This window comes from Cyanistes caeruleus, chromosome 17 (genome assembly GCF_971803275.1).
Source record: "Cyanistes caeruleus chromosome 17, bCyaCae1.hap1.1, whole genome shotgun sequence".
Classification (NCBI taxonomy): Eukaryota; Metazoa; Chordata; class Aves; order Passeriformes; family Paridae; genus Cyanistes; species Cyanistes caeruleus.
This window is the reverse complement of record NC_141717.1, coordinates 16,764,517-16,784,963: the sequence shown is the minus strand read 5'-3', so window position 1 is coordinate 16,784,963 and position 20,447 is coordinate 16,764,517. Positions and strand designations below refer to the sequence as shown.

At 37.4% G+C, this 20,447-nt stretch overlaps 2 protein-coding genes across 22 annotated transcripts in view; both read right to left on the bottom strand.

Moving 5' to 3' along the window:
* KCTD5 (potassium channel tetramerization domain containing 5) overlaps nucleotides 1–12,228 on the bottom strand; it is a 38,346-nt gene extending 26,118 nt beyond the window's left edge. The window contains exons 1-4 of one of the 6 annotated variants that reach the window (XM_086854085.1): nucleotides 11,813–12,228; nucleotides 4,405–4,513; nucleotides 3,214–3,305; nucleotides 2,279–2,374 (exon numbers count right to left, since the gene is read on the bottom strand). In XM_086854085.1, the coding sequence (XP_086710211.1) occupies nucleotides 2,279–2,374; nucleotides 3,214–3,305; nucleotides 4,405–4,513; nucleotides 11,813–12,046 (531 nt within the window). In that variant the 5' untranslated portion in view covers nucleotides 12,047–12,228. The remainder of the gene's footprint in view (nucleotides 1–2,278; nucleotides 2,375–3,213; nucleotides 3,306–4,404; nucleotides 4,514–11,812) is intronic. The other 5 variants (XM_086854084.1, XM_086854082.1, XM_086854087.1 and 2 more) reach the window with 5 other exon arrangements.
* Nucleotides 12,229–12,277: 49 nt separating this feature from the next.
* The window catches only part of PDPK1 (3-phosphoinositide dependent protein kinase 1), a 32,506-nt gene continuing 24,336 nt past the window's right edge, over nucleotides 12,278–20,447 (bottom strand). For all 16 annotated transcript variants that reach the window (XM_086854068.1, XM_086854069.1, XM_086854070.1 and 13 more), the window contains 4 exons: nucleotides 20,124–20,341; nucleotides 19,230–19,287; nucleotides 18,178–18,330; nucleotides 12,278–17,571 (listed from right to left, as the gene is read on the bottom strand). In XM_086854068.1, the coding sequence (XP_086710194.1) occupies nucleotides 17,464–17,571; nucleotides 18,178–18,330; nucleotides 19,230–19,287; nucleotides 20,124–20,341 (537 nt within the window). In that variant the 3' untranslated portion in view covers nucleotides 12,278–17,463. The remainder of the gene's footprint in view (nucleotides 17,572–18,177; nucleotides 18,331–19,229; nucleotides 19,288–20,123; nucleotides 20,342–20,447) is intronic.

Here is a 20,447-nt window from a genome sequence, read left to right as displayed (position 1 = left end):
TAAGTGTGAAGAGTTAGAGAACAATTGCCTATTCTGAGTAAACTAGAGATTACGACAGATGCGAAGGTCTACGAATAGTAACTTTACATATATTCTGCTACTGTATGTGAATAATTTTGAAGACACCATTTAAATACCATCCTACTCATACCGTGAACATACCTACAACTGCATTATGGTGTCAGATTAAGGTTACATTAATCATAATCATTAAAATTTACATGACCAACATTTTCTATTCAGACAGTTTGTACAGCCCACAGTTTTTTTTCTATTGTAGTGCCAAAATACTGGGTTTTTTTCTGACTGTCTGAAGAGGCAACAATTGAAGCTAAAAATCTCTACAAAATAAACCACGAAAGTGAGACAGCATAATTTTTGGTAATGGAGTTTGGACTGGGACTAATACATACTTGTACTGTTCTAGAAGATCTTTCAAATGTGTTGTTTGGAAAAGGGTATCAATACATCTGCATAAGTGCACCAACAGTTCAGCACCTTCAACTCCTATTTAATAACCATATACAATCATATTTAATGATAAAATTTCGAAATGCTAGGCATAAAAACACTTTTTTTTTCAAAATCAACAACTTGTACATGTTATATGTGGCTCAAAGCACAAGGACTCTCAATCTGTAGGAGTAACACTCCTCTGAAAAAGCTGACGATTCCATCTTTTTTCACATACAAAGCACAGTGGGTACTGCCCCAAAGACTGCTTCTGAAAGAAAACATGCTGCTGAGCAACGTAGGCTTAGAAAAAATTACAGAAATACTACAGTGTTTGAAGGTATTGACAATAAAACTGTTTATGCACAATATTCTAATCCTGTTTCAAGTGAATGACATCTGCTACAAGCAGGTCTGCAGTACACAGGAGGGAATGGCCTATTGTGAGGTAATGAGATGCTAAGTATTATGAGATCATACAGGTGTTGCGTTTATCTACTTCAAACTAAGTGTCTAAATATGTGCAACATGGGAGGGGGAGGAAGTAGGGAGACAGCTGGATCAAACAAGGATGTTATGTCCAAGAAAACCACTGGATTCTTCCAGTTCTGTAAGAGATTATAATAGGTCTTTCAGCAGTTGCACTGTCAAAGCAGTATTACTCCCAAATACAATAGCCCCAAAGGGTTTAGAATAGGTAAAACATGGTCTCATTTAATCTACTAAAAAGTAAAGGAGCTCTATTTGTAATAAAAGCTAATTTGCCCTGACAAAGAAAAATGTTGAAAAACCTTTTTCCATGCACTGGCCAAAAACCAGTTGTGTATTAAGTGAGATTTTTTTTCAGGGAATCGAACAACATTTGTGGCACGGCAAACAGACCTGGAAATACCTGAAGTGGAGTACTGAAGCATAAAAAGCTCACTCTGTGCCCGTTTAGTCTATTGGCTCATAGCTGTCTCCATGTCACTAGCACCTTACACATTTTATCAAATATAAACAAAATATTCTCTTCTACCTTTGTGTCATAAGCATTTTTTAAATGTTGCTTTGTTGTGTTATTAGAGACTGCACAGGATAATGGGCATGTGCTTATTTCAATTTTTCCTGTTGTAAGCATCAGACACTGGAAAAGGTGCTAGCAGATGAACACTTGTGTTTCAGAGTTAACAGATTCATTGCTCCAATGCAGTTTAAATACCCTGCTGGATTAGGAATGTGAAGGATGAAGCAGCTGTACGGTCAATTTCTTACACCAACTATCAAAGATGTCAGATAGATCTTGTGATTTTACAGTGTGTTTTTGAATGTACACACAAAGCTATTTCTTTGCACTGAAAAAAACTAAAACATTCACAGAGCTCACAGCTGTCAAGCTTCACATCCACACAGGGTAAAGTTCACCCTTCTTTGTGTATCAGTTTTTTTATCTGAAGAACCACTCTTTGGGCCTGGCAAACATTTATCTCCCAAGTTCATCTTTTACCCAGAACTCTTCACATCCAGCCTACCATTCATATAAACTAGTATTAGTTAATTCTGGTTGATTCACCCTTCAACTACCATGTGTAGACACTGAAGAATTATATTTCAGACATGCTGCAGATGTTTTTATAGAAAGTCAGCAAAATTTACCTCCTGGAACTTTTTTGTTGTTTTATGATAAATGCAAACACATTTAACTTAGCTGTATATGTTTATCCAAATTCTAAAAATGACCGAATAAAAAAAGATGCACGGAATTTAATTGATATTCCTCTTTCACAAAAGATACTTCATACTCCTTTTTAGAAGACTACATTAACTGTATTCCATGAATTTTTACCTGTTCAAATTTCCAGCCATCGGACATTGTGGAAACCATTTGAGTGAGTTCCTCTTCCTGACACTGCAGCACTCTGTAGACATGTTTGACTGGCACCTTCAAGAAAAAATATAAGATGCTCAATAGGGCATGGAATTCACTGCATTTGTGACGTGTCTGAAGTTGCCCTTACTCTAGAAATGGTAAGCAACACCACTTTGAACCATCCAGAGCAATGAATTAGGACCATTTTGGCTGAGACCTATAGTAAACGCTATCAGAGCAAGAGCAATCCTGTGATCCGACAACCTGGCTTCAAGAGAAATTTGTCAATAACAATAAAAGTTTGTAATATGTCCATGAAGACTCAGTTATCAGGGAAGCCTGAGTAGCAGAATTAAAGAACAAACTTTATCACATTTACTTTCATGGAAAATATGAGCTGCTATGAGAAGAGGCAACCTTCTCAATCACAGAGCCTTACAAATGAAGAAACTTTGCTACAAAAATATATGACAGGAGCTAAAAAGCATCTGTACTTATGCTGCATAAACATGCTGTATAAACAGCAGATATACCCTAGTTAGGCAACCTCATCATATTTAGAGCATTTAAAAGTCAATGAGAAAGCTATGTTTTACAAAAGCTGCTCTCTAACAAATATTTCCAGAAATGATATTATGACAAATTCTACTATTACCGGACATTTTGGACCAATTACTTAGAATTTTTTCAGTTTTTGAACAAGATCTGTGAACTTTGCAAGCAAGTTGGCAGGAGCCAGAAATTAAGAATATTATTCTTTGTATACTAGTGGCTGCAGATCATCCAGTGATGGAGGCATCCATTCAGTATCCTACTGGGAAAATCAGGAGTTAAATAAAAAAAACAAATGGAACCCGGTCACTACTAGTCATAAGACAAATAATCAAAAGCACACAAGAAAACAACCTCACCTGTGAGATTTTGCTGTCTCTTTCTCTTATTTTGTCCTTTACCAGTTTTATTAGAGATGTGATATTGTAGAATTCAGCCTCTTCCAGTACACCTAGTAGGAAAATATTTTTTGGGAAGACAGTGTAACTAAAGATTCTACGCCAAAATCATCAACTAGCTCATAAGATTATCCTCTCAACAGCTACAGAAAATTATTTATTTTTCCCTATAATAAGACAGTTCACCAACCTAATGATTCTGGCTTCTTTCAGGCACATGTAATTCAATGTTTGGCTCATTCTAAAGAATTGCCCTAAAAATATCCCAAATATAACTGATGCCATTTCACATACAAAATGAAGCAAGAAACAAAAAAAAATGCACACAGATACCATTCCATAGCAGACTGGTAAGACCACCATACCTCAGGCCCTCCCTCAGGCTGGAATATAAGAGAGAAATTTAAATAATCCCATTAAAAATCTCTGCAACTGCTAGCAAACAGAAAATTTTTCTTCCTGTCATTTGAGATCTTAAGAATCTGAAACTAAGAAAAGCTTAAGGACACATACTGCTTCTACTCAAGGCCTACCTATTCTCCATACACAGTATGCTCAACAATACACATGGAAAATGTATTTCATATTCTTTCCTCCTAGTACTGTTAAATTGTATTTCTCTTTGATAAATTTCTTCAACATGCTATTGATACAGTTTTATTACTGTATGTTTTAAAACAGTCATCCTCCATTAGGGTAAAATTGATACAAACTGGGAACAAGGAGGGAGAAGCTGGGGGCAGAATTCAGTCTTTAAAAGCATATTGCACACATCTGAACATGCCAGAGCTTCACTTTTAGCTTGCTTTACATCTTATAAAGCTTGTTTCCTAGGCAGCATTCTTTTGCTTAAAGAGGACTAAACCCAAGTATTTCACAGTCACACAGGAAAGATACACGATTACACAACAAAAGGCATATCCCCCCTGGTTTGAATGCTTATGTTCCAACTGAGAATGGGGGTTGTGAAATCAGGAATCATACTCAAAATGCTCAAATAACCCCATATCCTACAAATGCCTGATACCTATCAGTTTTGCTTGAAACAGATAGAAATGCTACACTGGTTAAGGTTTGCCATTAATTTTGGTTTGACTCAAAAGAAGTGAAATAGTAAGTGGCAAGCAAACAAAGTATTTAGAAATGTCTTACCTTCCTCAGCTAGGTCCTTGTTAATGACCAGTTTCCCATGTCTGAGATAGTTCAGCACTGGCCCAAAGTAGGTTGGGTCTCTGTCTATTAAATAGGCACCTGTTTCATCCTAGATTAGAAAAACAAACAAACACAAACCAAACAAACAACCCAAAACAAAGCAAGAGAACACCAAAGCCCAAACCAAACAAACAAAAAACCCCACAATGATTTGAACATCTAAGTGGGAACTGGGAGCTAATATTCATCTTGCAGCGAGCAGGTATTCAGACGTAGCCACAGTCCTGAAAGCTGGATTTATTAAAGACAATAAAAGGAATTAAACAATACAACTGTCATGGTGTCAGACTGATCAATCAAATCATCCAATACACAACTTTTCTTATCTGATAAATCCTCCAACACCTTATCAATGATTAACAACATTGTTAACATGATCTAAGTGGTAAGTGAGAACACTGAAAGTTAAGGTTAAAAATAGCTCTTATAACCAGGAAATTTTATTTGGGAGCCTGAAGAATCAGAACGAAGTCTACATTCTAGTGAGCTTCAAATACCAGTTTTTTGTTTTGATTTTTTTTTTTTTTATTAAAGGCAAACAAACCTAACTCTTTTTAACCTCAATACTTTGCTCTAAAAACATTTGCTTTTGTCTTAGCTCAGATATACAAATACTCACAGTTAGGGTTAGGGTTCTCACTGAGAACTGCTGTGTACCAAGCAAGGGCTGTAAATGCATCTTCAAAAATGAAAAAAGTACACTGAAGATGCAATTCCTACCCATCTCATGCAGACAAGTGAAGGAATAGATGAACAGACCAAATTAATGCTCAGTTTACCAAAGAGACCACAGTGTTTTGTGAATTGCAAAACAGTTCAAAAAATTCACCTGCAGAGCTGATATTCTTGACAAAGAGATAAAGACGTAAAATTGATAATCCCTATGTTATTTAGAATCTATGTGTGAACCCCAACAATCAGGACAGTACTGACATACTTTGTGCTGACCAGAAGTTGAAAGAAGATTCAGAGAGATTTCTAGCGGATCCACTGCTCCTTACTACTGTCAAGTGGATTACTGATTGTATTAATCCATTAGTACATAAGGCTTTGGTGCAATGGATAATCTAAAGATATATACCGGAGAGATTATGGCAGCACCCCAAATACTTTTTTACTTATTTTTAATACTCTAGTAGTTTACAGGAGATACTCAAAAAGTCATCATTACTAATAATACTAGCTATGTGTAGATCATGCTCCCTCAAAACCATAGGTACTAGCAATAATTGCTCTTCCATATGAAAGAAATTCTACTGACTCTATCCTCTGCATTTGAACATTAATGCTTACACGAAAAGGTTTGATTACTGAACTGTGATACCTGAAAGCTCTCTCTACTTGTTGTACATAGAGTGCCTAAAATGTTTCACTGGGAAAAAAAAAACAAGGCAGGTACCTGTATTTTCAGGTACAGAGATTTAGTTTCTGAGTAACTGCACTTGTCTAACCAGGATTGGTAGAATGTAGAAAGATGACAGCCTGAACTACAAAAGCCATAAATCCTTTCTACAATTACAATTAAATGCTTTACACACCTAAACACAGTGTCATTTGAGAAGAAGTGAAGGAGTTTATAGTTTTGTATAAAATTAACTGTTCAAGAAAATGCTAACATGTTAAAACGTGCTGTCAGTCAACCTACATCCAGACCAGACAATACTCTATGAAGTCTAATGGCAATTTCTTCTGATCTAAGCTCATGGCCTCACAAAAGTGAGACTATGCACCAAAACCATAGATAGATGAAGTAGTATAATTTTAATATTTCATCTATAAATATACTTACATTACCGCAACACTTCAGGAACGTACAATCTACAGATACAACCCAAAGAAATAAAAATAGCTGAATGAACAACTGTATGAATTATAAGCTGAAAAGTATTATTTAGTAAAGGAAAAGAAACCAGTGAGGTTGGAAAGAAAGATCCAAAACAGATAAAAAGAAACTCTGTTTTAAAGGAAAAAACCCTGTACTTGGTCATCATCTGAACTGCATTAAGAAACACAGGACATACAAAACTAGAAGTCTTCCCAGTTAAGAAAAACAAATCTCTAGAAATAATGTCCCTCCTTAAGATGATTGTAATTTTTTACACTGCAGTGTTTTCTCACATCACCTTCTGAAGCAATGCCAGTCATCAGCTCAATACCACTACAGAGATAGAGAGGTGGGTCACGGAAGCAAAGTGACTAAAAGCTCTAAATGAAATCTTAAGTAACAATGGCTGCTTCACTCCTTGCACAAAAGGCATGAAAAAAAAATAATTTAAAGGCCTACATTATCTGAAATTAGTTTTTTCTGAGTTGATTTCTATACACTAAACAAGCTTCAAATGAAACCACAAAGGGAAGAAGCTGTATCAGGCCTTGTCTTTCAACTTCTACTTTATGAGAGGTCATACATGAAAAAAATACCATCTCACTAGTGTCATACTCTACAAAGCCTTTCAGACAACAAGGTGTCTTGAAAAGTAATAAAAAAGAAGGCACACAAAAGCCCCATAATTTTTGCTGTAATAATTTTTTTGTTTTTTACATTAATAAATATCAACAGTTAAAGAACTCTGGCTAAATTCTAGCAGCGTGCAACCCAAATTCTGTCAGCAGGATTCACTTGAGCATCTAACTTCCACACTAAAGTCACTTACTCAGATTACAGACATAGAAAATATGCATTAATTAACATTAAGAGGAAGATGTGTGTCTTGAACATTGACCTGACAGCTCAGATACACTACACACTAGCACCAGGGAGCCAAGAGCCAAAAGATGAACCAATCAGTAAAGAATATTGTAACCATATGCAAATAATGCACAGGACTGCAGCAAAATATTTACTTCCTCAGCATCTTCCTACAGACAATGCTTTATCACTCCTTTTGAGTGAGCTGCCTGAATAGCCTTCAATGTATGCTAAGTACTTCATGTTGAAATCACTAAGAAAAGCCGATTACACTAGCTCTTTAAGGACAGTAATGTAAACATAAATCCAATACAAGCTGACATAGAAGTGCAGTCATCTGCTCTACCTAGTACTCTAAAAATACAGGTCCTAAGTCTTTCAGAATATTATCAGGACTATTTTCAACCACATGCACATGAAAGCACACTGTATTATCACATGTAATTAGCATTTCGACACTTTCAATATAAACAGTTTTATTGTAAGATAAAATAATAAATTGCAAATGTGATCCAATGTGATCTGGACAATTTAAAGAGGCAGCTAGTTTGCATGTACGTAACTAGCCTTAGGCTTGCTAGCTTAAGTATTAATAGCTTTTGATGTTCCAGCTACGCAGTTTCCTCTGCTAACTAGTAAATTGTTTTTCTACAAGCTTTGAACAAGTTTGAATCTTTGCTGACACAACAAGCGTAGGTATTTTTGAAGCCATTTACCAAACTTCAGGTGAATAACACAAATGTTAGAAAAATCTATATTCTAATAACGTTTCAAAGTTCTCTCTCTTTCAGATGTATTTTATACAAACAGGTGTTAATGGTTACTGGAACAGCAGCAGAAATTCTAGTTTCCTCTCTATTCAGTGTAGTCACATCATCCCACACTCAGAGGTCTTTCCTGCAATTGTTGACAGTCTTCATAAGAAAACTCAAAACAAATGCACGCTGTCTTTGTGTATCCAACCCTAAACTGCTAGTTAATCACATGGCTGTTTGTATCTTTACCCAGTTCTACTTCGGCATTACATTCTCCTCTCAAGAGTTTTTTCTTGTCTGTAAGTTCTAGGCCTTCTAGTTCTAGTTTCATACGTGCTTATGAGGACACCATTTAAAAGACAGCACTGCCCATGATCAGTGAAGACTGCATGTGTTTATTACCACTCTCCCACACTAATGCTTAGTTCAAGTTACAAACACCATGGAATTTTAGAGGAAACCTAGTAATCACCTGGTTCAGCATACCAATGAAAAGTCAGTGTAGCTCACAAGTTCATTCCTTTGTAAAAATACTGACTAAAGCAATTAAATGATCATGTATTCCAGTTGCAAATGTTTTCACTTCAATCTTTATAGAGACTGAGGCTTAAAGGAATCATAATGAACACTTACCCTGATCTTAGTTTAAAACACACAAAGAACTCAATTTATTTACAGTGAAATTTAACCTTTAGAAAGTAGCAGTGAAACCTAACCATTCCAATAAATAATTACTGTCACTGCTAATATTATATACTTTCTAGCAAGGACATCTATAGTTTGACACTTTGCTAGATGGATTTCACAACACCTTTACTAGACTGAACAGGCTTCACTATCAATAGATTCCTTGCCGCCATGTATGTTCTTCTGGACTGAGAAGTCAGTTCAAAAACTTCTTGCCAAAATAAATTTTGTTCTTTAAAACTTTTCACCAAATCATCTTATTTCACCTTGTGACTAGTCACTGCCCTGTTACGACCTTGAACTGTGGATGCTAGAATCCAGTACAGGATTCCAGTAGGACTCAAAAGGTGGACCAAATACATTCACCTCCTTAATCTCATTTAACCATCTCCCCAAGAACTGCACTAAAACACTAGCTGAAATGTCATAAATTCATTTCCGATTAGTTATCTTCATTGGGATCCAATACTGGATCAGGATACGCTCAAGTTATGCTTGAGCTCTTGGCTCAAGGCTATATGCTCTAACACGAATATTTTAAAAAATGACACAATTTACATATTCTGAGCTCTGATAAAGGCAGCAACATGCACAGAAATACAGTAATATTTGGTACTAAATCTGGATTTATAAATAATTATCTCCCCTATCATCTGTGCTTTTAAAATACTGAACTAGTGAAGTTTTTACAAACTGTGTAGCCTAATGAGTGTCTGCAGACTAGCAGTACTTATCAAAACTACATCAGTAACACAACCCATCTGACACGTCAGAAATTTCACGGACAAATGAAATGTATCTCTTACTTAGAATAACGACTACAATTTAGATAGTTCTTAATGCTGACAGTCAAGGTTGTGCTACTAGGAAGATTTTGATTTTTCTAAAACACTCAGTGCTTGTGTGCTTTCTTCTTTAACAGATTCTATGCCAGTTTTAGAAAGGCATTAAAAATCAAGCATAAATACTACTGCCAAAACCTTATTCAGAAAGTTTGACAATCTTCTTAGGGGAAAGTTAAAAGAATGTTAAAACAGTTTGCAAAAGAAAAATTGGTATATAGCTAAAATAGGAAGATGCTGAAACAGGAAAATATATGTAAATTATTAACAGTAATGCAGTAAAAGCATTAAATTAGCTAACAATGACAAAAAGGTGAGCAAGGCTCTGCTTGTCTATTTTCATGTATTCATCTCTAAAACAAGACTTAAATACTGTGATAAATAAATCCTATTCTGAACAGTAAATACGACCACTACTGCTCATTCATTTGCTGAAATGATTTTCAAACAGTTATAAATACAAAGTTGCGAGTGACACTGTGAAACATACTAAATTCAGAGAGTCAATGTCACTATCTTATTCCATTCAAAACTAGTTTGGCCACAGAGTGTGCCAAAGGTTAATCTTTCTTCCATTACAAGTGGAAACATACCTAACAGCAAGAGACAGGCTGCCCTGTCCTATTCAACATTAATACCTGAAGGCAATTTAAAGGCCAACATGCTACCTCTTTCTTGAAGCCTCTCAGCTCTTTACAGCAGCACTAAGGAAATCTCAGAATCACAGAATATTCTGAGTTGGAAGGGACTCACAAGGATAAAGTCCAACTCCTGTCCCTGCACAGCACAGCCCTGAGAATCCCACCATGTGCCTGAGCTCTGTCAAGTTCATGGCTTGGGTCCATGACCATTCCTTGGGAAGCCTGTTCCAGTGCTCAACCAACTTCTGTGGAAAGAACCTTTTCCTGATATCCAACATAAACGTCCTCTGACACAGCTCCATGCCATTCCCTTGGATCCTGTCACTGGTCACACAGAACAGAGATCAATACTGCCCCTCAGGAGGAAGATGCAGACAGGAATGACCCTTCCCTCAGTCTCTTCTTCTCCAGCTGAAGAAGCTAAGTGACCTCAGCTATTTCTCATATGGCTTCCCCTTCAGAAACTTTGTGTTCCTCCTTCAGATGCTCTCTAAGAGATCCTCCTGATATTGCGGTGCCCAAAACTGGCTACAAGACTTAAAGTGAGACCACACTCCAGAACAGAGCAGGAGGAGACAATCCCCTCCCTTGCCCAGCTGGCAATGGTGGGCCTGATGCACCCCAGGATACAGCTGGCCTTCCCCTCTGCCAGAGCATATGACAGTGCTTTATTTTTTAATTAAGAAACCTTAGAGGAACACTTTCCTACTCTCTCCCAAAGACAGCTGATCTATCAGCAAGCCACCTACATTTTTAAAACTCACTTTCATAGGTTAGTTTAATTTCTCCATAAAAACCTTAACCAAAACCAAGGACAACAACAAAACAATTCCCACACCACCACACTTCAACTTTTCTTTCTTCTAACTCAGGAACATTACGTCCTGTTCCCTATCCTAGGTGTTCAAACATCCTTTCTAGAAGTTATGCCTGAAAAAAGGATGAAATCTATTAACTTAATTGAAAAAAATTCAAAAGTCATATATAATAATCAACTCCTCATTTTCAACCTGTTGGTTACAGGGTTATTAGCTGTTCCTTCCTTTTCCTGACTGTACTGGAAAACGTTTTTTGCTCACGATGCTCCAAAATCCTTCAGTGCCAACACTATGTACTTTATATCCAGTACTACATACCATACCACAAATAAAGTCTTAACAACTTTTTTTCCTCTACTAAAAATGAGTCAGAGTGAATAGCAAAATATTTAGCCACTACTTGCAATCTATGCAGAATATACAACATTTTTCTCCAAGAACTGCTGAAAAGACAGAATGCTACATCTGAGAGATTATTATCAAAAGTACTTTGCTCTGGTTCTTGTAATCGAACAAGTGAATAATGACAGTGCAGAAATAACAGTTGTCAGTGCACGCAGACATTCCATTAAAACGCTAAAACTAAACCCCGCCAGACAACATAAAAAATTTACACAAACGTAAAAACGATACTGTGGTCTCTGTTGTATTTATGAGAAGTTTTGTTATTCACGAGCCCAACTGCTTCGCACCACATCACTCATTAAGCAACACTCTTCAGAAAGACTCCCTCCGCGGCAGCAAAGTCGTTCCTGCTGCCCCTCACCGCGGCGCCGGGCCCCGGGCTCCCTTCACGCCGGCGGCCGCCTGGGCAGGCGTCACAGCGGGAGCAGGTACCGGGCGCAGAACACCCTCAGCGCGGCAGGCGGGGAGCGGGCCCGCAGCGGGGAGCAGGCGCATCGGGGCCCGCGCTCACCTTGTCCGAGTCCAGGTCGGGGTCGGCCTGGCAGAGGCGGAAGAGGAAGGACTTAGGGTCCCTGCAGAGCGTCTGTCGGGTGGTCAGGAAGCAGGTGCCCCCCACGTTCAGCCGGACCCACTTGCCGGGCCCCGCAGCGGGCAGCGGCGCCGAGCTACACCGACGGCAGGGCCCGCCCGCGCCGAGGCCGCCAGCCGGGGGCACCGGGAACTCACAGTGGTTCTCCGCCGCCATGCTCGCCACCGCCGGAAGGGGCCGCCCCGGCTGCCAGGCCCCGGCGCACCGCCCACCGGAAGCGTTGGCTGGAACAGCGCCCTGCCCCTTCTCGCCCGAGCAGCTGCGGCCCGGGGCCTCGGCTGCAGCGCTGCTGCGACAGAGCCGCCGCCGGGCCGGGGCCGCGGGCTCGTCCCCGTCTGCCCCATGCCCCCCCGCCCCACGGCGGAAGGAAGAGGCGGAGGCCGCGCGGAACCCTATATGTCTTTATTACAGGCTACCAAGCATAAGTGAAATCCGTCATCCAGTCACTAACTACACGTCTACAGCACAGAGATCTGTCGAGGGGAGAATAAACAGTCATTAAATTATGAGATATGATTAAATCATCGACCAATAGAAAATTTATATAATAAAGCCAGAAAAAAGGTGTAAAATATAGTTTACAATAATTATTCACATTCAAGGCTGTACATCAATACATACAACACCATGGCCCCGAACATGAATTCAATCCAAGTAATTCATATATTAGAATTTAAATAACACAGACTGAACTAGAGGCCAACAAGAGCCAGCAAATAACCTTATAAGAATAAAAATACAAAAAAGTGTATCTTATAGCATTGCATTATTTGCTTCTGTTTTCATGAGTTCTTGGAGGAGGGGAGATTGTTTTATGGTTTGTTGAGGGGAGGTTAGGGGTTTTGTTTGTTTGGGATGGGTTTTTTTTCTTTTTTTTTTCTTTTTTTTTTTCTTTTTTCTGTACATCACAGTTACAGCTACAAATCAGGTAGAGCATATTACACATGTAACTGACTGCCACCAACCTGAAAACAGCATACAACTATCAAAATTTATTATGGTTCCTGGTTCCTATTTTTTCTCTTTTGTCAGATATAGTAATTTTCAGTTCTGCTACCATTTCAAACATCCACCAGCTCAAGTCAGTTAGTACATAGCCATAGGAAGCTTTCTCGAACAGCAACCACCTACATACAATCCACTGCCCAGCTGACAGATTTCTCTCTTGACCAGGGACAGGACTTGAGGAAATGGCATGAAGCTGAGTCACAGGAGGTTTAGGTTAGGTGTCAGGAAAAGGTTTCTCACCCAGAGGGTGGCTGAACACAGGCTCCCCAGGAAGCAGTCACACTACCAAGCCTGCCCAAGTTCAAGAAGGTGTCTGGCACATGGTGGGATTGCTGGGGAGTCCTGTGCAGGGCCAGGAGTTGGACTTGATGACATTTCCAATTCAGCATATTCTATTTATTCTAAAACCAGGCTATTGGGAGCTTCAGAACCTCTCCAACTCTTTGCTGCATAACAGTCATTTCTTCTATGAAAGAGGAAACATTCTGAAATTATCAATCATAAATAAAAACATGCCATTTTGGGTCACAGAACGACTTGTCTATAAGCTCACTTGATCAACTGATGGACAGTCTGCATCACGAGGCTTTGCTGGATTATTTCCATTTGATTCATAAAATATTTCCATGAAGTATTACAGGCATTCAGGAAAATTTCAGATATAAATACCATACCTATCTGTGCAATTTACTAATAGAAAGAATGATCAGAATCCATCCAGAGGCTACATCTTTGGGCAACTATTAATACACAAGTTTTCTCCTCAGCAAGGTGATAAAATCAAATGTTTTGTCCACAGGCCAAATGAAGTAATTGTTCTGACTTTACTATATCATTCAAAAGAAAATTTACATGTATGAAGTTCTGGTAATTTTTCAAAATTCACGGCACAAAATGTAATTGTATCAAGCACATTAAATTAAGCATCTTGAACTATGAACGCTGATTAGAATCATCACATCTTTGTTGCAATCCACAATTCTTTTCAGACATCTATAGCAGATACTTCACAATTAAATCATGTCAGAAGGAGAAAAGTAGAACACAGCACTGATAATTTTATCTTTTCAGCATCTAAATGCCTAACAAATGGAATCTTAATAGGTAATATCAGTTTGCTAACAATGCCTCAACATCACATCTGAAGTAACTCTTTCTTAATACAAAACCTTTACAAACTGGACTCTAAGGCAAATGGAAACAAACGGATTTCTCAGTTAAATAAAGTAGTCTTAAACTTGTGACTGGGCAGTAGTACTTCATTCTTTCTTAAACGCCACACCAGAGAAAAAAATGGAATAAATACCTTTCTAAAGTTCAAATACAAGTTCAAAGCAAAATTACATTATTGACCAAATTCTTCATAAATGATTGGCAATTGTTCAAATTGCAAGAGATGGAATGAATCAACATACTGGGTTTTCAGTATGGTCTGCATAAGGAGGAATCTTAAGAGTCTTCAAGTACCTACATTTCTTTTTTTTTCTGCTTTGAAAACCCTGAATTAAAAGCAGAAAAATCACCTGGCCTATGTGCAGCTCTGAAGAACTTCCCTTGCACATTTCATTCCATGAACTCCCATGAACCACAGAAGTGATTTTCAGGACAAAGATATTAATTTACCCCACATCAGGCAAAAGCATTTAAAATGGGTATTAGCCCTCCATTGTATGCAGCACCTGTCAACACACATTTAAGTGGACAAACTGATACTTGAATCCGCAAATGCTTTGTGATGCCTCACTCCATACTCTTCCCACCTTTCAAACCCACAGATTCTACATGTAGTACAAGAAATAGAAATACCTCTCCCAGGAAAGTTCTAGTTCCTTCCCAAAAAAAGCAGTAGCTAAGTAAAACTGGATTAGGAATACTGAAGTTTTAAGTGGAGTGATTACTCTAAAAGATGCTTACCATTCTCCAATAACAGCATTGTAAATTTAAAAAAAAAAAAAAACAAAAAAAAAACCCAAAAAAAAAAAAGACTTCTAGGATGCAGACATCAACCTTCTGATACCTTCTTGACAGCTTACTGCTACCAAGATCTGGCTCGCTGAAAGCCTTTGGTGGGCACAATGAAAGTCTACTGAGAGAAGATTTTCAAGGTGTGAAAAAACAATTAATTTGCTATGGTAAAAATCTAAGTATTACAGAAAACATGTTTAAGCACACCTAGATTTCTACCTAGTTAAAAAGCCAATGGAGGTCATTTTGCCAGACTTTCTATGTGAGACCAAGTTATGTCACACATTGAACAGCGGTGGCACTGTGAATCTCCATCACCGCCAAACTCTCCTGTGTAAGTTGGGAATATGTCTCTTTAGATCTCTACACCAGAGACTAAAACTGAAAGTGGTAGGATTGCCTCCAGTGGACACAACACATGGCCAGAATTTGACAGCTGGAGAACAAACGGATAGCACTGCAACAGACTTAAATTACATGGCACCTTGATTAGAATGGAACATATAGCTTACTACAGACATAGATCAAAGGTGCACTGTGCTATTCGAATTTGAGTAACAAGGAGTGTATTTTGTATGTGATGAAATTTATCATGATGCAAAGGGAACACTTTTCTGTCTTCCTCATCTCAGCCATTTACAGGACCCCTTCTCTCCCTTAACACCAGACACAGTAAGCAAGGGATTTGCTTCTCTCAGGTTTTTGTATGTGGAGGGATACAGACGACAGGAATACAGTTGCTCCAAAAGAAAAGGCAACTGCACTGTCTCTTCTAAAGACGAGTAAAGCTGAACTGCCATCAAGTTCAACCACATAACAGTTTTTTAAGAGATCAGTAATAAATCTCCTTCACCCTGTACAAGAAAATATTCAACATTCATGTATTTTCTGAGAAATCTGATAAACCACTGTTTTTAAAATACTGCTTCCTGAAAACAGTAGCCTATAAGTTTTTTCAACATTGTAGAGAAACCTTTCTTTGGTGGAAGGAAGAACACATCATAGAATGACAACTCAAAATGCAGAGTAATGGTATGTGTAGTGAGTGAATGAATAGGGGTAATGTTTACACTGCTTTTAAAACAAGGAAGGAATGCCTTTGTCCAGACCTAGGTCATTCCCCTCTGCAAGGTTTAGGAACACAGGCATGTTGAAAATATCACTGGGGGAGTTTTTTAGCACACAGGAAGCTGTGTCTTTGTAACAAAGACAAACAAGAAATGTTTGACCACAAAAAACAGTCATAATTTGAAGAGTATAAAGGAGATCGATATGAAAAATATTTTCATTTTATAGATATGCTTTTAGTACCATATATTTTCCTCTTTGTATCAATATTTGCCTTTGATTTTCTCACCAGATTACTTTATTATCTATATTTCAATTCCTTGCATTTTTTCCAGAGTTCCTGAATGTTTGGCCAAGGACCAAAAATAGAATTGACATCTCACTACCCAATGAGACAAAAAAAAGGTCAGGTTGTCAATTGTACAAAGTTTTCACGCTTCCTTCTCTACCCAATTAAATAGGCTGGCCCCACTAAAATGCACAACACATGCACACCCTGGAAAGAAAGCTTCTAGCCCTCATTTGCTGAAAAGGTGAAAAACTATTTACTATTTCAATAGTAGCCTTTTCTCCCCCATACTAACTAGTTTTTGTTTTAGTTAGCACTAGTTAAAAGCATGCTTGTAAGTTTATTGTCCCTTGATTAAACACACATATGACTTATATTAAAATTTAGACTTAATGTTTAAAATGCTTCAGAAGCCAACATTTCAGTTTTAGAAATTTCAGTGCTATGTTCAGCATTTTACTCTCTCAAAAGCTTTATCATTGGAGCCTGTCTGCCAGAAAAATACATCTGATTCATTCACATAATTACAAAAGTACCACACAAATCCTGCAACCAGAACTATGTTAGGAATTACACAAGAGTGAACTGACCTGGCTACAAATGCCATATACCAGTAAGCTGGGGGACTGCGAGGAAAGGAAAACAAAGAGGTGGTACTTAGGAGAGGCATAAAAAAGCTCCCTGATGAAACACAGTTAAATGATAATCTGAAAGTCACAGAAGACTCCAGCCCTATAAAATGCAAGGCTGGTACATGATTTGGTGTGTGTGCGTGTGGATTTGTTTTAAATCAAGTGAGGCTGGTAATGCAAGGTTTGTCTACTAGTCTGCAGCAGAAACTGGAGTGCACAAAAGCAAGATGTTCACTGCAATGATATGCATGTGGAAGCCTCAACAGAAGCACGAAGAGAGAGAGCAAAGCAACCCTGAATTCCATTAGGTTTTTGATTTTCTTCCTTTTTTTCTTCTTAAAAAATAACCACAAAAAACCAAAACCAAAAAACCCACACAAAAAACCCCAAAAACAACAACAAAAAAGAACCAACAAAAAAACCCCAAACAAACAAAAGAAAATAAAAAACAAAAACCCAAAACACCAAAAAAAAAAACAACTCCCAAGAACATTTCAGACGTATGCTTCCCCTTGAGATGGTAATAGGTGGGCTGAAAAGATTCCTCTGATCGGCTGCACACGGAGTTCTAGCAGCAAGTAGGGAAACTGGGAAATTTTGGATGAGCTTTACTATTTTGCAGCATTCTGGTGGTATCTGTGCCGCCAAACTTCATGTATCTTTTTGCACCATTTATGAGCATTCCCACTTGGGTCCATCAGGTAATATGTCCTGTTTGGCTATAAGTGAACAACATTTTAATGATTATTCCGAACAAAGTTTAACCAAAAAGCAGTAGTAATTCTGCACCTATCAGTAATTATCCAAAATTAGTTCATTAACTTTCTGAAAGTTAAATTCAATTACAGCTATATAAATTATATATTACTGATTAACTATATATCTAGCACCTGAATATTTTTAAGCAGTCAACTGAAAATATATTATACACCTCTCATGATTCACTACAAAGGGGGCTAAATTTTAGAAGTCCTTAAGAACATTCTTCAAAGCCCAAAATCCCACAAAACCCATAAAACTTATGGCTTATTTAAACCCTAATAATAAAAATACAGTTGCATTTTTGTGATAAACATGTATACCAGAGTGAGTTTTCGTATGATTTTTGTTTTATTATTATTTGATTTTGTTTGGGGGGTATAGATTTTGTCCTTTTTTATTGGTTGACTTTGTTAATGTTTTTGTTTAGTTTTGTTTTAAATTAGGACTACGAAACTTTATATCTAAGCAATTATACTTTCTCCAGAAAAATATTTTTGATAACTTACAGAAATTGCCCAAGGACCTTAGAGCAATTTACAAATAAATTCAGAAAAGAAACTTACCGTGTGAACAAAAAATGTCTTAAAATTCTTGGCTTCGGGACGCAACTCTAAAGACCATGGAATTTCTCCTTTTAGAACTTTATTGACAGGATCCACATAATACAGGTGAGGCCCTTCTGTAAGCAGCAATTGGCGCCGACGTGCAAACAATCCCTAACAAGAAAAGCAGAAGCAGCAAAGCAAAAAAAACATGAGGGAAATAAAAATTTAAATTTACACATCTCTGAACTGAACAACAAAGGCAGAATAAAACCAGCTCAGTGCTAGGATGGTATATTTGTGTTTGGGGGGTGTGTGTGTCTAATTTTTCTATACCTATTTGACCTCACTCCTTTTTTAGGGTGTTGCAGTGCATTTCTACTACATGGCAAAACACAAGTACTATTTTAGGAAAGTATCTACAAATTTTAACAAAATATAAACCACCTAGCAGTACCGAGTGAAACAGAATCTGTTTTTCACAGAAATCAGTAGTCATGATTTTGTGGAAAAGACTACAAAGAAGCAGGTAGTAACTTAGAGGAAAGAAGATTCTCTTTTGTCTAAAGCTGATGCACCCTGCTTATCTGTAAACTGTTGAAGCTAACACTTTAAGCTGTTCTAACAACACCTCTGCCTCTTTAAGGATAAAGGCACAAAGTCAGATCCATGAAAAAAACCACAGTTGAGAAAAAAAATGGGCTTGTACATAATTTTTTGTTATTTGTGGTTCAAACCACATTCAGACATGCATCAAGAAAGAGTGTTTATTAGATTATATCAGATTGGGAGGAAGAGGACAAGCAAACACTTATTTTCTACAATCTCAAAATTATATAGCAGATTTACTTAGGCTTTTCAAAGAAATCAAAAGCACATCACAAAAGCAGAAAAATCATAAATTAAGAAAAAAAACTATCACAAGAAAACACTGAATTTTTAAAAATAACTTGTTTATAGGTGACAAATTGTTTAAACAAAGAAGCTTTAAAACAGGCTGCTTCATCTACACTGCAAGTGTGCAAAAATTTGACAGCTCAATCTTGTTACAGGAAATTAAGAAAAGCCCTTACCTTTCTTTTGTCCACTGGACCCATTTTTAGGATTAAGTTATTCTCTACAAACTGATGCCTTAGAAAAAGGAAAATAACTATTACTCCAGAAGTAATGCTTTCTCAGAAACAGCTGTAATGATCAAGCGGCTTTTCATGTCACTTCCTAACATGTAATTTTCCATGAGAGTCCTGAACAACTTTAGTACAGGAGTTTTGGACTCTTCCTTAGTCCAGACCAGAGAGTTTTTTCTGAAATTTGACAGGGGTAAAAAAAACCAACCAACCAAAACAAAAAATGAAATAAAAACCAAAAAACCCAAACAACAACAACAAAAAACCCAACAAAACAAAGAAACCCAAAAAGAAAAAAATAAAACCAAACAGAACAGCACCAAAAAAGAAACAAGAAAACCCCAAACAAACCAAACAACTAACCAACAAAATGCTACCCCTTCCACCTGCCCACGGAACAAAAACAATGACAAAAATTCACAAATGAGAGACTTCTCTAAAGAGTGAAAAGAAATGCTGTTACATAGTCTGGAGCTATTTTGGTTAGATATCCACAGAATATTATAACGCAAAAAATTCCAATAACTTATGGCATCCATAAAAAAAGAGGAACCTTTTCTAGTTCTAGGACCATAGAGCAAAGACTCAGCAGCACTGGATAGTGTCATTCTGCCTATCTTATAAACACACTCCACATCATCTTCTAGACCTTGTAAATTTTAGAAATATTAGGGTTTTGCTTTAAAACCTGCTTTAAAAAGAGAAGCCAAGAAAAATCTAGTTGCCAATTGTTTACTTGAAAATACTAAGACTAACAAATACTAATTTGAATCAAAATCACTTATTTTTCAGGGTTCTTTATTGGTGTGCAAGTTATTTAGCTATATTCAAAGACCCTACCAAGGATTTCCACCAGCTTGTTTTGCCAGAAGTAGCCTCTTTTCATCTTCAGAAAATTGTAAATCCAGCTCAAAGGAATTGTTGTCAAGATCATGAATATACTGTTCAATATTTCCTCCTGATGTCTGTGGTGTACTTGTCTCTGCAGCAGACAGTGAATGGGAAGAGGCAGAACTAGAAACTTGCATGCAACCAAACTGACTCAGGAGATTGTCGTACTAAAGGAAGAAACAAAATGAATTAATTAAATGTCTTTTATTAAAAAGCTTATTTTTTCTAAACTGTGGCTTTTAATTTAAGCATGCTTTAGTTTATTTTGCTTTT